Consider the following 13,996-nt stretch of genomic DNA (forward strand, 5'->3'; position numbering starts at 1 on the left):
TACGATTCAATGTGGAAACTGTCATTAGGGACTGATTCTGAGGTCACTTCATAAATAGAAACATTTCCTACTCCTCCAAGTCACAGGCAGAACCTCCTGAAATCTCCTTTCCTTTTGCTTACTGTAGAAGATTTTATAATTACTATGGCTTTTGAAATTGAATGTATAAAATGGAGTTGGCTTTCCAGTAGCTTCTCAATAACATTTTGTTGTTGTTGTTGTTGTTGGTAGATTCTAGAATCTTCTTTCGAGGTTCTGAATTCTAAGACAAAATGTGATCCCAAACTAGTTATCTCCAGGAGAAATACACTGAGGAAGATAAATTTTGCACAATTTCAACTCAAAATAAAAGAAGTGTTTTAGAAGATTAATGTAATCTAGTGAAGTGCTAGCACATTGGGAAAACTGTATTAACAGAGGCACAAGCATGTAGTGACTGATATGCACACATGTACTGTAAGTAGATATGTATGTCCATGAGTACTTGAATTGAGTATATATGTGTGTGTTATTTGTGACGTAAATCATATTTATATTTGTTTGGAAACTAGCTGGTTACAAAGTGCTTTGTATACATTCTACCATTTATTGCAGTTGTGGGGAAGCACTGCACATGTTATTAGGTGATTGTAGACCATCATTGCAGGGTTATGAGAGGATATCTAGAAAGATATGCATTCAAATAACCCTAGGGATTAACTGTAGAGTCCGTGGTTCCAGGTATCCTCTACAATAATTCATGGTCATAGACTGGTTAATACTATAGGTGTAACCATGATAGGGGTCTTAGGAATATGACAAACTGGCCCCAAACTGGAAGAATTCCTTTTTGAGATAGAAAGCAGAATTTTGAAATTAAGCAGGCTTTGGGAGATATTCTGGGGTTGGCACAGAACAAGGTGGTGTTAAAATTTCAGAAGAGTCAAGTAAGCCCCTCTCCAATGACCCAGGTGACCCAGGTAGGTGGGTTCCTTAGTAGTCAAGAACATATCTTCTGCCAGGCGTGGTGGCTCACAGCTGTAATATCAGCACTTTTTGGAGGCTGAAGTGGGTGTATCACCTGAGGTCAGGAGTTCGAGACCAGCCTGGTCAACATGGTGAAACCCTGTCTCTACTAAAAATACAAAAATTAGCCAGGCCTGTAATCCTAGCTACTCGAGATGCTGAGGCAGGAGAATCGCTTGAACCTGGGAGGCGGAGGTTGCAGTGAGCTGAGATTGCACCACTGCACTCCAGCCTGGGTGACAGGCAGACTCGGTTTAAAAAAAAAAAAAAGAGAACCTATCATCATTTTATGAACATATTTGCTTTTGGAAGTGATCAGGTTGTAGTGAACTAGGGGGGACAGGTGTGTTTGCCCTAAAGCTGCATCTGTGCAGCAGCTCACTCTTTAACTGGATTGTACATGAACTTGGAGTGGTTTGGGATTGGCTACAAGCCTTTCCTTGAGCTGCTCCTGGTTGTCTTTGACATTCATTTTAATCTGCTTTTTTTTTTTTTCAGGAGGGTGGATGGAGAGAAGAGGCTGGTGTACAGTTCTGACTTGGCAGTGGGTTGTTAACTGCATGTTTGTCATTTCACTCAGTAAAAGCCCCGAGCATCGTCCTGCTCTCCAGGAGGGAGGTGTGCTGGCTACTGCCATAGACAAGTTATTCAGCATCATTCGGAATTGCTTAGTTGCTTCCCAGTCACCTCCTCTCTTCTACCCTATTCTTATCTGTGTCCGTGGCTATAACAAGGGGGGAATATTAATGCACACGACCAAAGCTCTCTGGAAGGTGAGAGAACCGTAGTCTTTAAAAGTCATTTGGTCCAATTGTCTTATTTTTCAGATCGTGAGACAGAATCTCAGACAGCTGGACTAATTTTGGATACGTTCACGTGGCTAGTATACAGAGTTAGGACCCCCAGTCTCAATGTACTTTCCCTAAATTGCCTGCAAAGGGTGTGTGGTTGGGGTGGGGGTGAGAGAGGAGTTAGATGAGAATGAAAGTTCACAAGATGTCTCCTCTCAAGGCAAGGAAGAAAGAGCTAAACACTGAATTTTCCTGTCCCCATATTGTTCAAATAATTTTTCTTGCTAGTTTGGTCTACTTCTATCTGTTTTAATGATGTATTGGACAGTTACTTCTAAATGGAATGCCTACCTGTATTTGATACAGGTTCTATCACAGGACACAGGAAATATATAGCGAGAGTTAAGTTCTATTCTCTGCACCATTTCTGCATGAGTAGTTAGATGTGCATAATAGATTTAAACAGTATAAGATATTTATCCTTAAAAGCATATGCCATTAAAGGTGCTGCTTTAAGACCAAAGCATCTTCTTGGGGTTCTTAATAAGCCACAATCGAAACACCACCACTTTTAATAGAATTCTGCAAAATAAAACACTACTAGTAAAATCTTCTGTATTTTTATGTAGCCTTAATAGAATGAAGTAGTACATTACAGGGACTAGATTGCTTTTAGGCCAATACCTCTTTGTAATCTCCTTTAACTATTAATACTCAGTTTCTGTAATAGGTGAATTTTTTAAAAAGAGATTTATATTTATTTATGATGCTTAACATTCCAGGTTCTATAAATAGAACACAAAAGCAATATGAAAATAAGTCTATGGTAAAGACTATACAAGAAGAGATCAATTAATTCACATTTCACTGTCTTTATCTGGAGAGAAAATTACTGAATAGAAGAGCAAACCAAGGCAATGTTTGTAAAAGGCAATGTATACCCTTAGCATTGTAGCTAATTTGATGGATTTTTTAAATACAAAAAAGCGTGTTGTTTGGCTGTTTGAATTGTCTTGTTATCTGGGATCTTGTAGATACATTGTCAATCACTTCCAGCTTAAATGAGCTTTCATTAAGAGTATTAGTCCTGCAGAATTCCCCAACTCATCTGAGCTCGTTAGTGGTGGAGCAAAGACAAGATGTTCTACTTTCCTTTTCTGCATGTTTACGGAGCATCTTTTAGCTAGCTTCCTCTCCTTGCCACCAACCACTGCAAAATTTCATCCCTAAAGATGTAACACATCCATCACGCCAGCTTGAAGTAAAATTCCAGCTAAACCCAGTTAATACTGCTGTCTAAATATTAATTTTCAGCTTACTTGTTGCCATTCTTTTATTTCATGGCTTATTTTTCCTACAGTTTTAGAAAAACCCAAGAATGTAACTCCTGAAATGTTTCATGGTTTTCTGTTTGCTTACCCACATTTTATTCCCTTCAAAAGTAGGGGAATAAAAACATTCCTGATAAGAGATGTGGCTCAGGTTGATCAACACCTGCCATCTCCCTCACCTCCAGAAGAATGTGGTAGCATCCTGCCCAGAACGCATTCTATGGGATGTGGTGAATTGCCATGACTGTTCATTTTCATGGTATCTCCTAGATGGTGAGGGCAGAAACCTTGTTCTGCTCTTCCTGAGGGTACGGCACATTTCAAAAATAGGTATTTGAAGAAATGCCTGGCAGTCTAAGACAGTGACTTAACATTAACCTTAGAATTTAAGTTTTATGGCTTAACTAACTCTGTATCCTAGGAACATCACTCACTGTTTCAGACTCTCAATTTCTTCATCTGTACAATGAAATGGTTTCTTCACTGCTCACCTGAAGGAATTGGCGTGAGCCTCAAAATCACTAAAATGCGTGAAAGGATTTTCTACATTTTTCTCCATATATCAAACATTATCATGAGGGGCCTTAACCTAGGAATTTTGTAGTTTCGTTGGTGAACTTTCAGCAAGACAAGTTTGGTTTTTGGGAGAATATTCCTGACTCTGCTAATATTCAAAAACTGACTTTTTGGGATCTGCATGCAGTTGCTTATACAGTTGTGTTATGGTTCTTACATGTGTGTTTTTATCAAATATTTTAAACTCTTGATATCTATTCTATATGGACTGATCTAAAAACTGGTTTTTAAAATCGATCTGCTTTTAAGATGACCCGATATCAGAAGCATAGTGACCTAGTTGCACACATTTCATTATTCTCTTAGAATCCAGAGGAAGCAGATCAGGACTTCTGGTAGCCAAGGGTGATGTTAAATTTTTTTTTGGTGTGACATAATCTCAAATTCACCCAGTCGGGATGTGGCAAAATCCGATTTTCAGTTTTATATGCATAGGATTTTTTTTCTATGGCAAGTTGCCACCAACCAGATTGGTTTAGATGCCCATTAATCAAATCAAGTCAAAATGACAGCGTGCGTACTCTGAAAGCTCCGGTTTGCAGCGCCTAGAAGGAGGTCAGGTAGGCAGCAAACACCAAACCTGTTTTGCTGTGAGAATGGCAGTCAGCTTGTGAGGAGCTGCCATTGGTGGGAGGAAATATAGTATAATGGTTAAAAGAATGGGTTTTGATGTTACTTAGATATGGGCTCATATGTGTTCTTTGTTTTTTACAAGTTACATAACTTCTAAGCCTCGATTTTTCCATCAGTAAAATAAATACACAAATACTTACATAACAGGCATAATGGGATTGTTATGAAGATTAAAATAGGACATTGCTCATCACAGTGTAGGAGCTCGATCAAAGGTAATTATATTATCTGCAATAACCAGTGATATTAAGTAATAGTCCAATAAAATATCAGTTATATTATTAATAATAATGGTGCTTACACATGATAGGTATTGTACTAAGAACTCATAAATATTAACTCATTTAATCCACACACACAGATAAAGACTGTTACTGCCCTGGGTTGACAACTGAGACTCAGAGAAGTTAAGTAAATTGTTTAAGGGAAAAGGCACAATTGGGTTTTGAACAAAGGCACTTTGACTCCAGAAGCAGAGTTCTTAGCCACCACACTATACCACAGATGCCTTCCTGCCCAGTGATACTGTCAAGGATTTAATATTTTAGTGAAATGAATGTCAATGTTTTGGACGGTGCAGGAAAGATAGTATATTATACTATTGTGGCTCTTCATAGGTACCTAGATTCAACACTCATAGAATGTGTTTGTGTCCACTAGGTGGCATTGCTGTTTTAACGAAATGTGAACCAAGCCAATATTTAGGCTTAGGGGTCTGCTAAATTTGAGAGCACTGGCAGGACGGTACATTTGGATCCCTAAATGTCTGATGAAAAAATCCTCCAATATTTGAAACATATTTAAAGATATCTGAAGACTAGAGGTTGAAACAATTGAGAAAAATATATGTGAGTTTATTTTGCATGTCAGTGTCTGTGCAGACTATCTGGATAAATTTTGAGATTCTCTAGTCTTCTATCAGTTCACAGAATAGACTCAGGGTCAGAGGGGAAAAATGACTTGTTCAGGGTAACCCAGACCTGATGGTTTGGCTGTAGTTCTCTTTCCATAATATTTCCTATGGTTGCTAAATCACAAAAAAGTTGTGATTTCTGAATTCTTAGAAGACTCCCCTTTTGAATGTAGGGCAGAAGATTGCTCCACTGTTGCGAGTTTTTGTTTTATAAGGATTCAAACATGTCTCCCAAATTAATAGTAGACTCAGGAACTTAGATATTAAGTAGTATAAATGCAAAGGAAGGTGCCTTTTCCCTCTTGAAAAGATCGAATGACTGTTTTAAATGACCATCCCTATTAGTTGACAATGCAGTTTATGAATTGAGACCCATGGCAGGTAGCAGGTTAACAGAGGAGTGGAGGGACTCTGGAATCAGACTGTCTGAGGTGAACCCTGGCTCTGTCATTTAGTAACTATAGGACTCTGGGAAATTATGAGACATCTCTAAGCCTTGGTTTCAGCATCTGTATAACAGAAATACTCTTCTGATTTATCTTTTAAGATGTTCATGAAAAGTAAATGTGTGAAGGGCCCATGATATAGTAGAAACAAGGTTAAGGATGACAGTAATAATTGACTATTTTTGTTATTATAGTTGATTTTTTTTTTATGTCTCTCAGCTGTGAAAGTCATTACAGGTGCTTTGTCAACAATGTTACTCACTGTCACCTGCTGAATCGCTAAAAGGGAGAAACAACACTTCAGGTCTATAACTGTGTACCATCGCTTCTTCCTCAACCAGATGGTACAAGTAGCCAAGAATATGGCCATGTATTTCATGATGTGTTCACAGCAGCTTAATTTAAAACACTTGTAGGCTTTAGGCTCCTATTTGCAGGTTAGACAGAGAAGGTGACTGAGCATGCAGCATAAAACAGTAATAGCTAAGAGTTATTGAGCACTTCCTGAGTACCACACATTGCTATGTTTTACATGTATTAACTCATTTAAGCTGTACAATGTCCCTGTGAGCTACAAACTCATGCTTTCCCCCTTGTAAAGATGAAGGAACTGGGATGAGAAACTTGCTCCAGCTTAAATAATAAGCCAAAGAGCCAGGATTTAACCTCAGGCAGCACAATTCTTAATCGCTCTGCTCCGCCACCTCTTTGGGTAACGTGTCAAGAGCCCTCGAAGGTTCCTGAGCTCTAACCTGCTTTCTCCAGTACACTAAATATTGCAGTGAAGCCTGGGATCACATCGCCACTGTTTGCTTAGCTCTTCTAGGCTACTGTTAACATGCCACCCTGTTACCCAGGAGAGTAATGTGTTAAACCTACTTCGATATTTTTATGGCAGTTAGTTGATGAGATTAACTGGTTAAACATTTAATAGACTCCTGAGTTTGACGGAGTAAAACAAAGTTGCAGCGGGTCAGAAGAGAGCTTGCCTAAGAGAGGGCACTCTTGAAGATCGCTCCTTAGGAATCGAAGGAAAGAGGATCAGCTTTCTGATGCAATCATGCCTGTGACTAGCTTATTTGTTACTCTCATGTTCTGTAACATTCCAGACTACACTCTTTTCATTGCTGTAATTCAGAATCCCATATGGAATTCTTGAATTCAGATATACAAGAGCCTTGGCGGTCTTCTGGTCTATCGCCCTGACTTCACCAAGAAGGAAGCTGAGATACTGTTTGCTTAAAGTTTGTCCCCATTTATCTTAGAGGAAGAGTTGGGCCCCTGTTCGTTTGGTTATTCCCACTTTTTCTATATCCTTCAGCAATTTCACTTTGAATAGCATCAACTTTGAATACATGCCGAAATTTCCCTGTTTATACCAATAACATTTTCCCTTCAGTGAGAACCCAAATTCAACAGATAGCATCTGTTCTTTACAGATAGCATCTTTCTATTTATAATTTCTTCTTTCTTCCTTTGCTTGAAATAAACTTTTATGGGGCGGGGAAAAATGACATTTATTAGAATATATTTTAAAATAAATTTGTTTTCTCAGTAGAAGCTGTGAATCCAAGTAATTCAATTTAAATCTAAGAAAAGGACCATATTAAATAGGACCAAGGTAAATTCAAAGCAGAATCTCAAAAAAAGCCACTGGGAGGAAACTTCCACTTACCGATTTCAGTCATGGTTATCCCTGGTGCTAACTGCCCATTGTTGAAAGAGCTATAGGTAAACAAGTTGGGTACGGATGTGAGGTCGTAGATAGGTTCTTGCTTTATCTGTTTGATTCCAGTCATGTCAAGTCCTGACTGATCAGGGGACGGCTGACCGGAATCGACGTTGTAATAACCCTCAGACTTGGGCAGGTCAATGACGTGCCCGTTGGCGTAAGTGCCGCTGGTCTCGTTGTTCAGGTTGCTCAGGCCGTTGCTAATGCTGCTGCTGTACACCCTGGCAAGGGCTTCTGCCTCCCCACTCTGCTGCTGCCGCTGTTCCTGCAGCCGCTGCTGGTGCTTCTGCACCTCAGCATACAGGCTGTCCCTTTGCTTCTTGGACATCCTCCCAAACTTCACAGCTGGGTTGGAGAGAAAAGCAGAAAACAGCACTTGTGGTTATCATTCGCGTTAACCACCTCAGGTACAACGGGTCACGGGATGGTTGTCCCTTCAACATCAGATGCACACACGTCTAGCACCATCACTTAAGAACCCATTCGTTTGCACTCCACATCTGGGGAAGGTTATATTCAGAGGGTTCCTGTCCTGGTTGATGCCCACAGTGAGAAATAAATCTAAGCCAGGAAGAAATATAAAAACGTATGTATGTATTTCTCATTGCCACGAAGATAGAAAGCATGTTTTCCTCTTTTTTCCTTACCTGTGAAAAAAAATCGCAAAAAACCAAAATACCAAATACCAAAAAAACCAAATACCAAATTAGCAATAGTACCCACTATTAAAATGTTAACCAACTAACTTTTATTCATTAGGATTACTAGATCGCTAGATAGGACCCTAGTATTTCACTTTCAAATCTATTTTCTGTTTTCTTTCTTAAATTTCTCTTTACTTTTTACAATAATTTTCTTTAAGAGACAGGGTCTTGCTCTGTTGCCCAGGCTGGAGTGCAATGGCATGATCATAGCTCACTGAAACCTCGGGCTCCTGGGCTCAAGCAATCCTCCTGCCTCAGCCTCCTGAGTAGCTAGGACTACAGGTGCTTGCCACCAGGTCCAGCTATTTTTTTTTTTAATTTGCGTAGAGATGGGGCCTTGCTACATTGCCCAGGCTGGTCTTGAACTCCTGGCCTCAAGCAAGCCTCCTGTTTCGGCCTTCCAAAGTGCTGGGATTACAGATGTGAGCCACTGCACCCGGCCAGGTCGATTTTCTAAATAGTGTGTTGGGTAAGACCAAAGGCATGGGGCTGGGTGATAAACATAATTTTAAGTGACGGCATCATTTGCCTTCAGTTGGCTTTTGGGATCAAATGATAAGAATCTTTGGAAAATAGCAATTTGGGTCATCCGATGCCCAGCAAGTGATCAAAACAGTAACTATCTTTTCTCGTTCTACCACTCCCAAGTTTTATTTTTCCTATCTCTTCTGGCAATATTCTCAGGCAGTCTGAGGAAAAAGAAGGAAGAAGTGCTGCAAGTAGTCACAGAGTAATATCAAGGTGCTTTCATTTCAATGTGTTGTTTCTTCAGATACTTAACCTCCTGAACTGTTGTGAATATTGACATTTCTCCTCACAGGTTGTCAACTGCCTTTTTAGGATGTGAACATCCTGAGTCACAGGCCTATTTTCTTTGAATTATCAAGCATTGTTCAGCTCATGTTAATAGTGGGGGCTATGGCGAACTTGGAGGCTCCTGTCTGAGTTTCTGTTTTCTGTTCTTTTGTGATGGTATGCCCACTACCTCTTGGTGCTAGGAGCTCAGAGAATGGAGAAAGAAGGAAATGGAGTTTAGAAAAAGGTTCAGTTCCTGGATTCAATCACAAGGGTTGATGCTCTTCTGAGTATATCTAAATGGTGAAGTGCTTAAGAACTCTCTAGCACAAAGGGAACACAGAAGAGATTCCCACAGTCTGAAAGAGCTGCCATTCACCCTTCTCCTCCAATATTCTTCCAAAATTCATTTTCTTTTTCCATTGGGTACAGAGCTACCATATTTATCTGAGCATAGGCTGATCAGAGTGGAGACTGTACTTCCCCATCCCCCTCACTGGCAGGTGTGTAGGTGATTAAGTTCTGATTCACGGGAAGTAAATGGAAGTGTCGCATTCACTTGTGGGTATTGGGGCATGTTTTCCTCCTTCTTGCCTGCTGGATTGTGGATGTGAGGGCTGGGCTTGAAGAAGCCAAACTCTTTCTGTATCTTCTTAATCCTTCTTAAAAACCTACATTCTGGGGCCAGGCGTGGTGGCTCATACTTGTAACCCCAGCACTTTGGGAGGCCAAGGCGGGCAGATCATGTGGTCAGGAGATCGAGCTCATCCTGGCTAACATGGTGAAACCTCGTCTCTACTAAAAATACACACACACACACACACACACGCACACACACGCATAAAAATACACACACACACACGCACACACATGCACAATTAGCCGGGCATGGTGGCATGTGCTTGTGGGAATGGTGGTATGTGCTTGTAGTCCCAGCTACTTGGGAGGCTGAGGCAGAAGAATCCCTTGAACCCGGCAGGCGGAAGTTGCAGTGAGCCAAGACTGAGCCACTGCACTCCAGCCTGGGCGACAGAGGGAGACTCCATCTCAAAAAACAAAACAAAACAAAACACAACAAACAAACAAACAAAAAACCGTACATTCTGGCTTTCTGATGCTGCCTAAGTAGGAAAACAAAGTGATAATTATCTAGTAATTTTTTCTGTGTGAAGACAAACAATCTGACTCATTCAGACTAAACTCCCCTTTCCATCTTAGTGGTTGGTTTTATATGGTCTTGAATTATTTAGATCATTGTATTTAACTTTGTTTGTAGAGACACTACCTTTATTAGATTCTCATTCTCAGAGACAAATTTATTTGCTTACTAATTGAGGTGACATTTCCAGTTTGTCTATGTACCGAATTCTACAGTAACTTGTAAGGCAAGCTTCCTCTGTATCTTTATATTACATCTTTCTAAGCAATTTATTACATATTATTCTCTAGGGGAAAAACACCTTTTGTATAGGAAAAAATAAACAACTATAAATATTGATTAAGAAAGAACTTCCCCTTTTCCCCCAGGAAAGGAGGGCTCTGTATTTGCTGCCCCTCTGCCCTTTGCATTTGGGTAGGTTCAGAATAGCTCTTTGTTGTAGAGTTGTGGAAGTGAATACAAGGTTTGTATCCACTGCTATAGATCAGGATTTTTTGTTTTAGCTAGGGTAGATCTACCTTCTGATTTATTTTAGTATAGTAATTTTGCATTTTATTGGTTTGAAATTTATAGGAATTAAAGACTGAGAATAAGAAACTCTTCTAACATAAATACAGAAATGTGTGTTGTTTTTTTTTTTTTAAAAAAAACTCTTTTTCCATTTAATCCTTGCTTTAGATTTCTGTTTACTCTATATTTAGGTGAAATATACTTTGTGGAGGACTGATTGCATTAATGACCCTGATTCCTCTTATCTATTTGTTTCCACGCCCTTCCACATGTCAATTTGCAGTGCTCTTTCATTCTTTGCAAGCATCCTGCCCAGGGTCATGTGACCTATTGTGGACCAATGGAATATTGACAAATGTGACACAGCAGAGACTTGAAAAAGGCTTGTGTGATTGTGGACCTCACCATGACGAGGACATGCCTGAGCTATCTTGTTGGAGGGTAAACTTACTGGGGGATATGTGAAGCAGAGCCAAACCTCCTTGGTCATATCAGGCAATGCCATCTACAATCAGCAGAGCCATAGAACTGACCTGCCGCTGATGTACGCAGAAATCTGCTGTTAACTACAGACATCATAATCACAAGCTAACAATGTCAAAAGAGTATGTTGTGAAGACCTCTGCCATGGTTAACATCTAAAAACTCAACAAAGAAAAGCTCTGCATTTTTTACAAAATGGACTTATCAGGTCACTGAGCAACTGAAATACTTTCAAAGAAGCAACTTAAAACTACTACATTTTAGAGTTATTTCAGGTGTAATCCTAAATCAAAGACTTCACTGACAATGACTAGAATGCTATTCTATGATTAATTTTTCATTTATTTCAGAAACATTGATGAGTCAGTGTTTCAGTTTTATGCCCCTTCTTGCAATAACAGTGGTGACAAATTTGGGAAAAAATTACAGTACATGGCCAAAATAAACCCACTGACTTTCTTAACATAATTCATTTTCACTATTTGTAAATACATTTGTTGAATGCATAGAACTATTTTAACAAAGGCCATGTTAATATTTCAAATATTAGCATTCTTCTTATCACTACATATTAATCAGACTGGCATATATTTTAACTCTTTGCCCCTCTCAAACTTGAATTATTCTGTTAATGACATTCACTTGACTGTAAAGACAGCCTCTTGTTAAACTGCTACCTCTTAAAGAAACCAGCACAATTCTGTATACATTGCAAGTGCTTTATAAATATTCAATGATGATGGTATTTGCTCATGATATGCTCTTAACCCTCCTTTTGATCCCATAATAGCAAAGAACAATTTTATGTGAAAGTATTGGAAATCATTTTATATTTATTTGAATTGTGGTATTCTAAATGGAATGGAAGTTTTTGATATTTGAAAAATAAAGTCATAGCTCCTTCGAAGATTTCTATTTACATAACACATGAACATGTGTTTTCGGTTTCAAGAGAGCCCAACTGACTGTCATCTATGACTTTCTATAAATTTCTAAAATTATTTTATCTACTACCTTTGGTTGTAAAGTTCTCTATATTTACGTTTTGCTGCTTACCATTGAAACTGGTCTTAATTTAACTCTTGTCAGCTTCAGAGATGTGCCTCTTCTGCCACCCTTTTTTTTAGTGCTGTAGGCTTTGTATTAGAAGTCTGATTCAATCTAGCTAAACCTATTCATTATTTTAAAATCCCTCTCTTCTCCTTCCTCTTTTTCTCCAACAGAACTCCCTGTGATGTTGAAATGTTCTCTGTGCTTTCCAATATGGTAGCTGCAAGCTGCATGCTCCTAATGAACACTTGAAATATAGCTAGTGTGACTGAAGAACTGAATTTTGAATTTTATTTAATTTAAATTCATTTACATTTAAATTATTTATATAGTGACATGTGGATTGGGCAATGCAGTTCTGGATAGAAGAAGCTTAATCTGTGAAACCTGTCCTTTTAGGGCAATTTCTGTCTTTTTGTAGAGACATGCCACTTGGGAGGACATATTCTAGTGAGTATCAATTTGTAGTAGCACAATTGGAAACAGTTATCCTGAAGATTCCTTTGTAAAGGGTGTAGGAAAAAGAAAAAAAATAAAATGACAGAGAAGATTCAGTGGGCTTATGCATGCTACCAGTTCACACACAGACACACACACCCATGCACACATGCCTTCACCTTTTTATACACATAAAGACACATGTATGTGTATTCTAAGTGGATTTGATGTTTGAGTCTTCGCTTAAGCTAAATTTGAACAAATTCATTATTGATAAATTTGATGACTACTGATATATTTTCGATAGCTAATACACCAATATAGCAGTGAAATTTCAGGAGAGAATGAAAATCCAGTGTTTTCAACAGTTATTTTAAGCTGTCTCCTAGGGGCCACAGTAAACAGCCAGGTATGGTGAAATAAACATTCTTGGAGCCTAATCGACAGAGAGCAAATGCATATACCAAAATGAAGATGCCACTTTATCTCTGAGGGAAGCAGGGGGCTGTAGAAAGCAGTTAGGTATGAGGGCATCTCACTTTGGCTATTGGTACAATTTCTAAAGTACTTTAAAAATACTTGCTGAATCAGAAGAAGGTAGGGATTCTTCTGATTCAGAAATAACCCTGCCTTTCATTCTTGACCCCTTACTAGACATAGGTAATCAACCACAATTTCAGGGCTTTTGAATCGTTCAGTACTACATACTAGGCAATACTTATCAATAGGAGAGAAAACCTATTCGGCTTCCCTGGTATTAGCATAATTTACTTGGCATGAGGCACCCGTTCTAATTAAGGTTCAGACCAAACTTTCTCTGTGTGATATAGTGAAGAGGCAGCTTTTTCTCTTATAAAGAATCATTTGTTTTCTCTTCTGCTTGAGCCCCTTCTTCTCCAGATTCCCCACCCCACCCATCTGCTTGAGCCCCTTCTTCTCCAGATTCCCCACCCCACCCACACCCCTGACCATTTCTCCTCATGATAAATTTCACATAAGATGTGCTTAGGAGGCATTTTTGAAGATGTCCCAGACAGCCTCAGGATTGTCTCTGGACCTAAAGTTGAAATGAATCATTCTTAATCCTCAGTGTCCTTAGACACTATATTGCTTTTATTTGCATAGAGGTTTATGTGCTGCAATGAATTCCTTCCTCATTGAGCATAAATTGTGGCTCTGTCAAATGACCCTCCCATCCTCCTGACACATTTCTTTTATGTTATGGGATTCAGACCGTCTAGATTTTGTGGGCTGATGTCACTAAATCTGCTGAATCTGCCTTGGGTCATATATTCATCTCTTGCCCATAATTCTGTTCACCAGCACAGACACAGACTTGCCCTTCCAGAAAGATACTTCCTTTTAGTGTAGGAAGAAGTAACAAAAACAAATACCCTATGGCTTATCTCTTTGCACAATTATTAATGGGG

At 39.1% G+C, this 13,996-nt stretch overlaps 1 protein-coding gene across 1 annotated transcript in view; it reads right to left on the reverse strand.

Annotated features, from left to right (window-relative positions):
* RORB (RAR related orphan receptor B) overlaps window positions 1-13,996 on the reverse strand; it is a 196,791-nt gene that overhangs the window by 42,615 nt on the left and 140,180 nt on the right. The window contains exon 4 of the mRNA XM_003911814.5: window positions 7,371-7,772. Coding sequence (XP_003911863.1) covers window positions 7,371-7,772 — 402 coding nt within the window. The remainder of the gene's footprint in view (window positions 1-7,370; window positions 7,773-13,996) is intronic.

This window comes from Papio anubis, chromosome 13 (assembly GCF_008728515.1).
Source record: "Papio anubis isolate 15944 chromosome 13, Panubis1.0, whole genome shotgun sequence".
Lineage (NCBI taxonomy): Eukaryota > Metazoa > Chordata > Mammalia > Primates > Cercopithecidae > Papio > Papio anubis.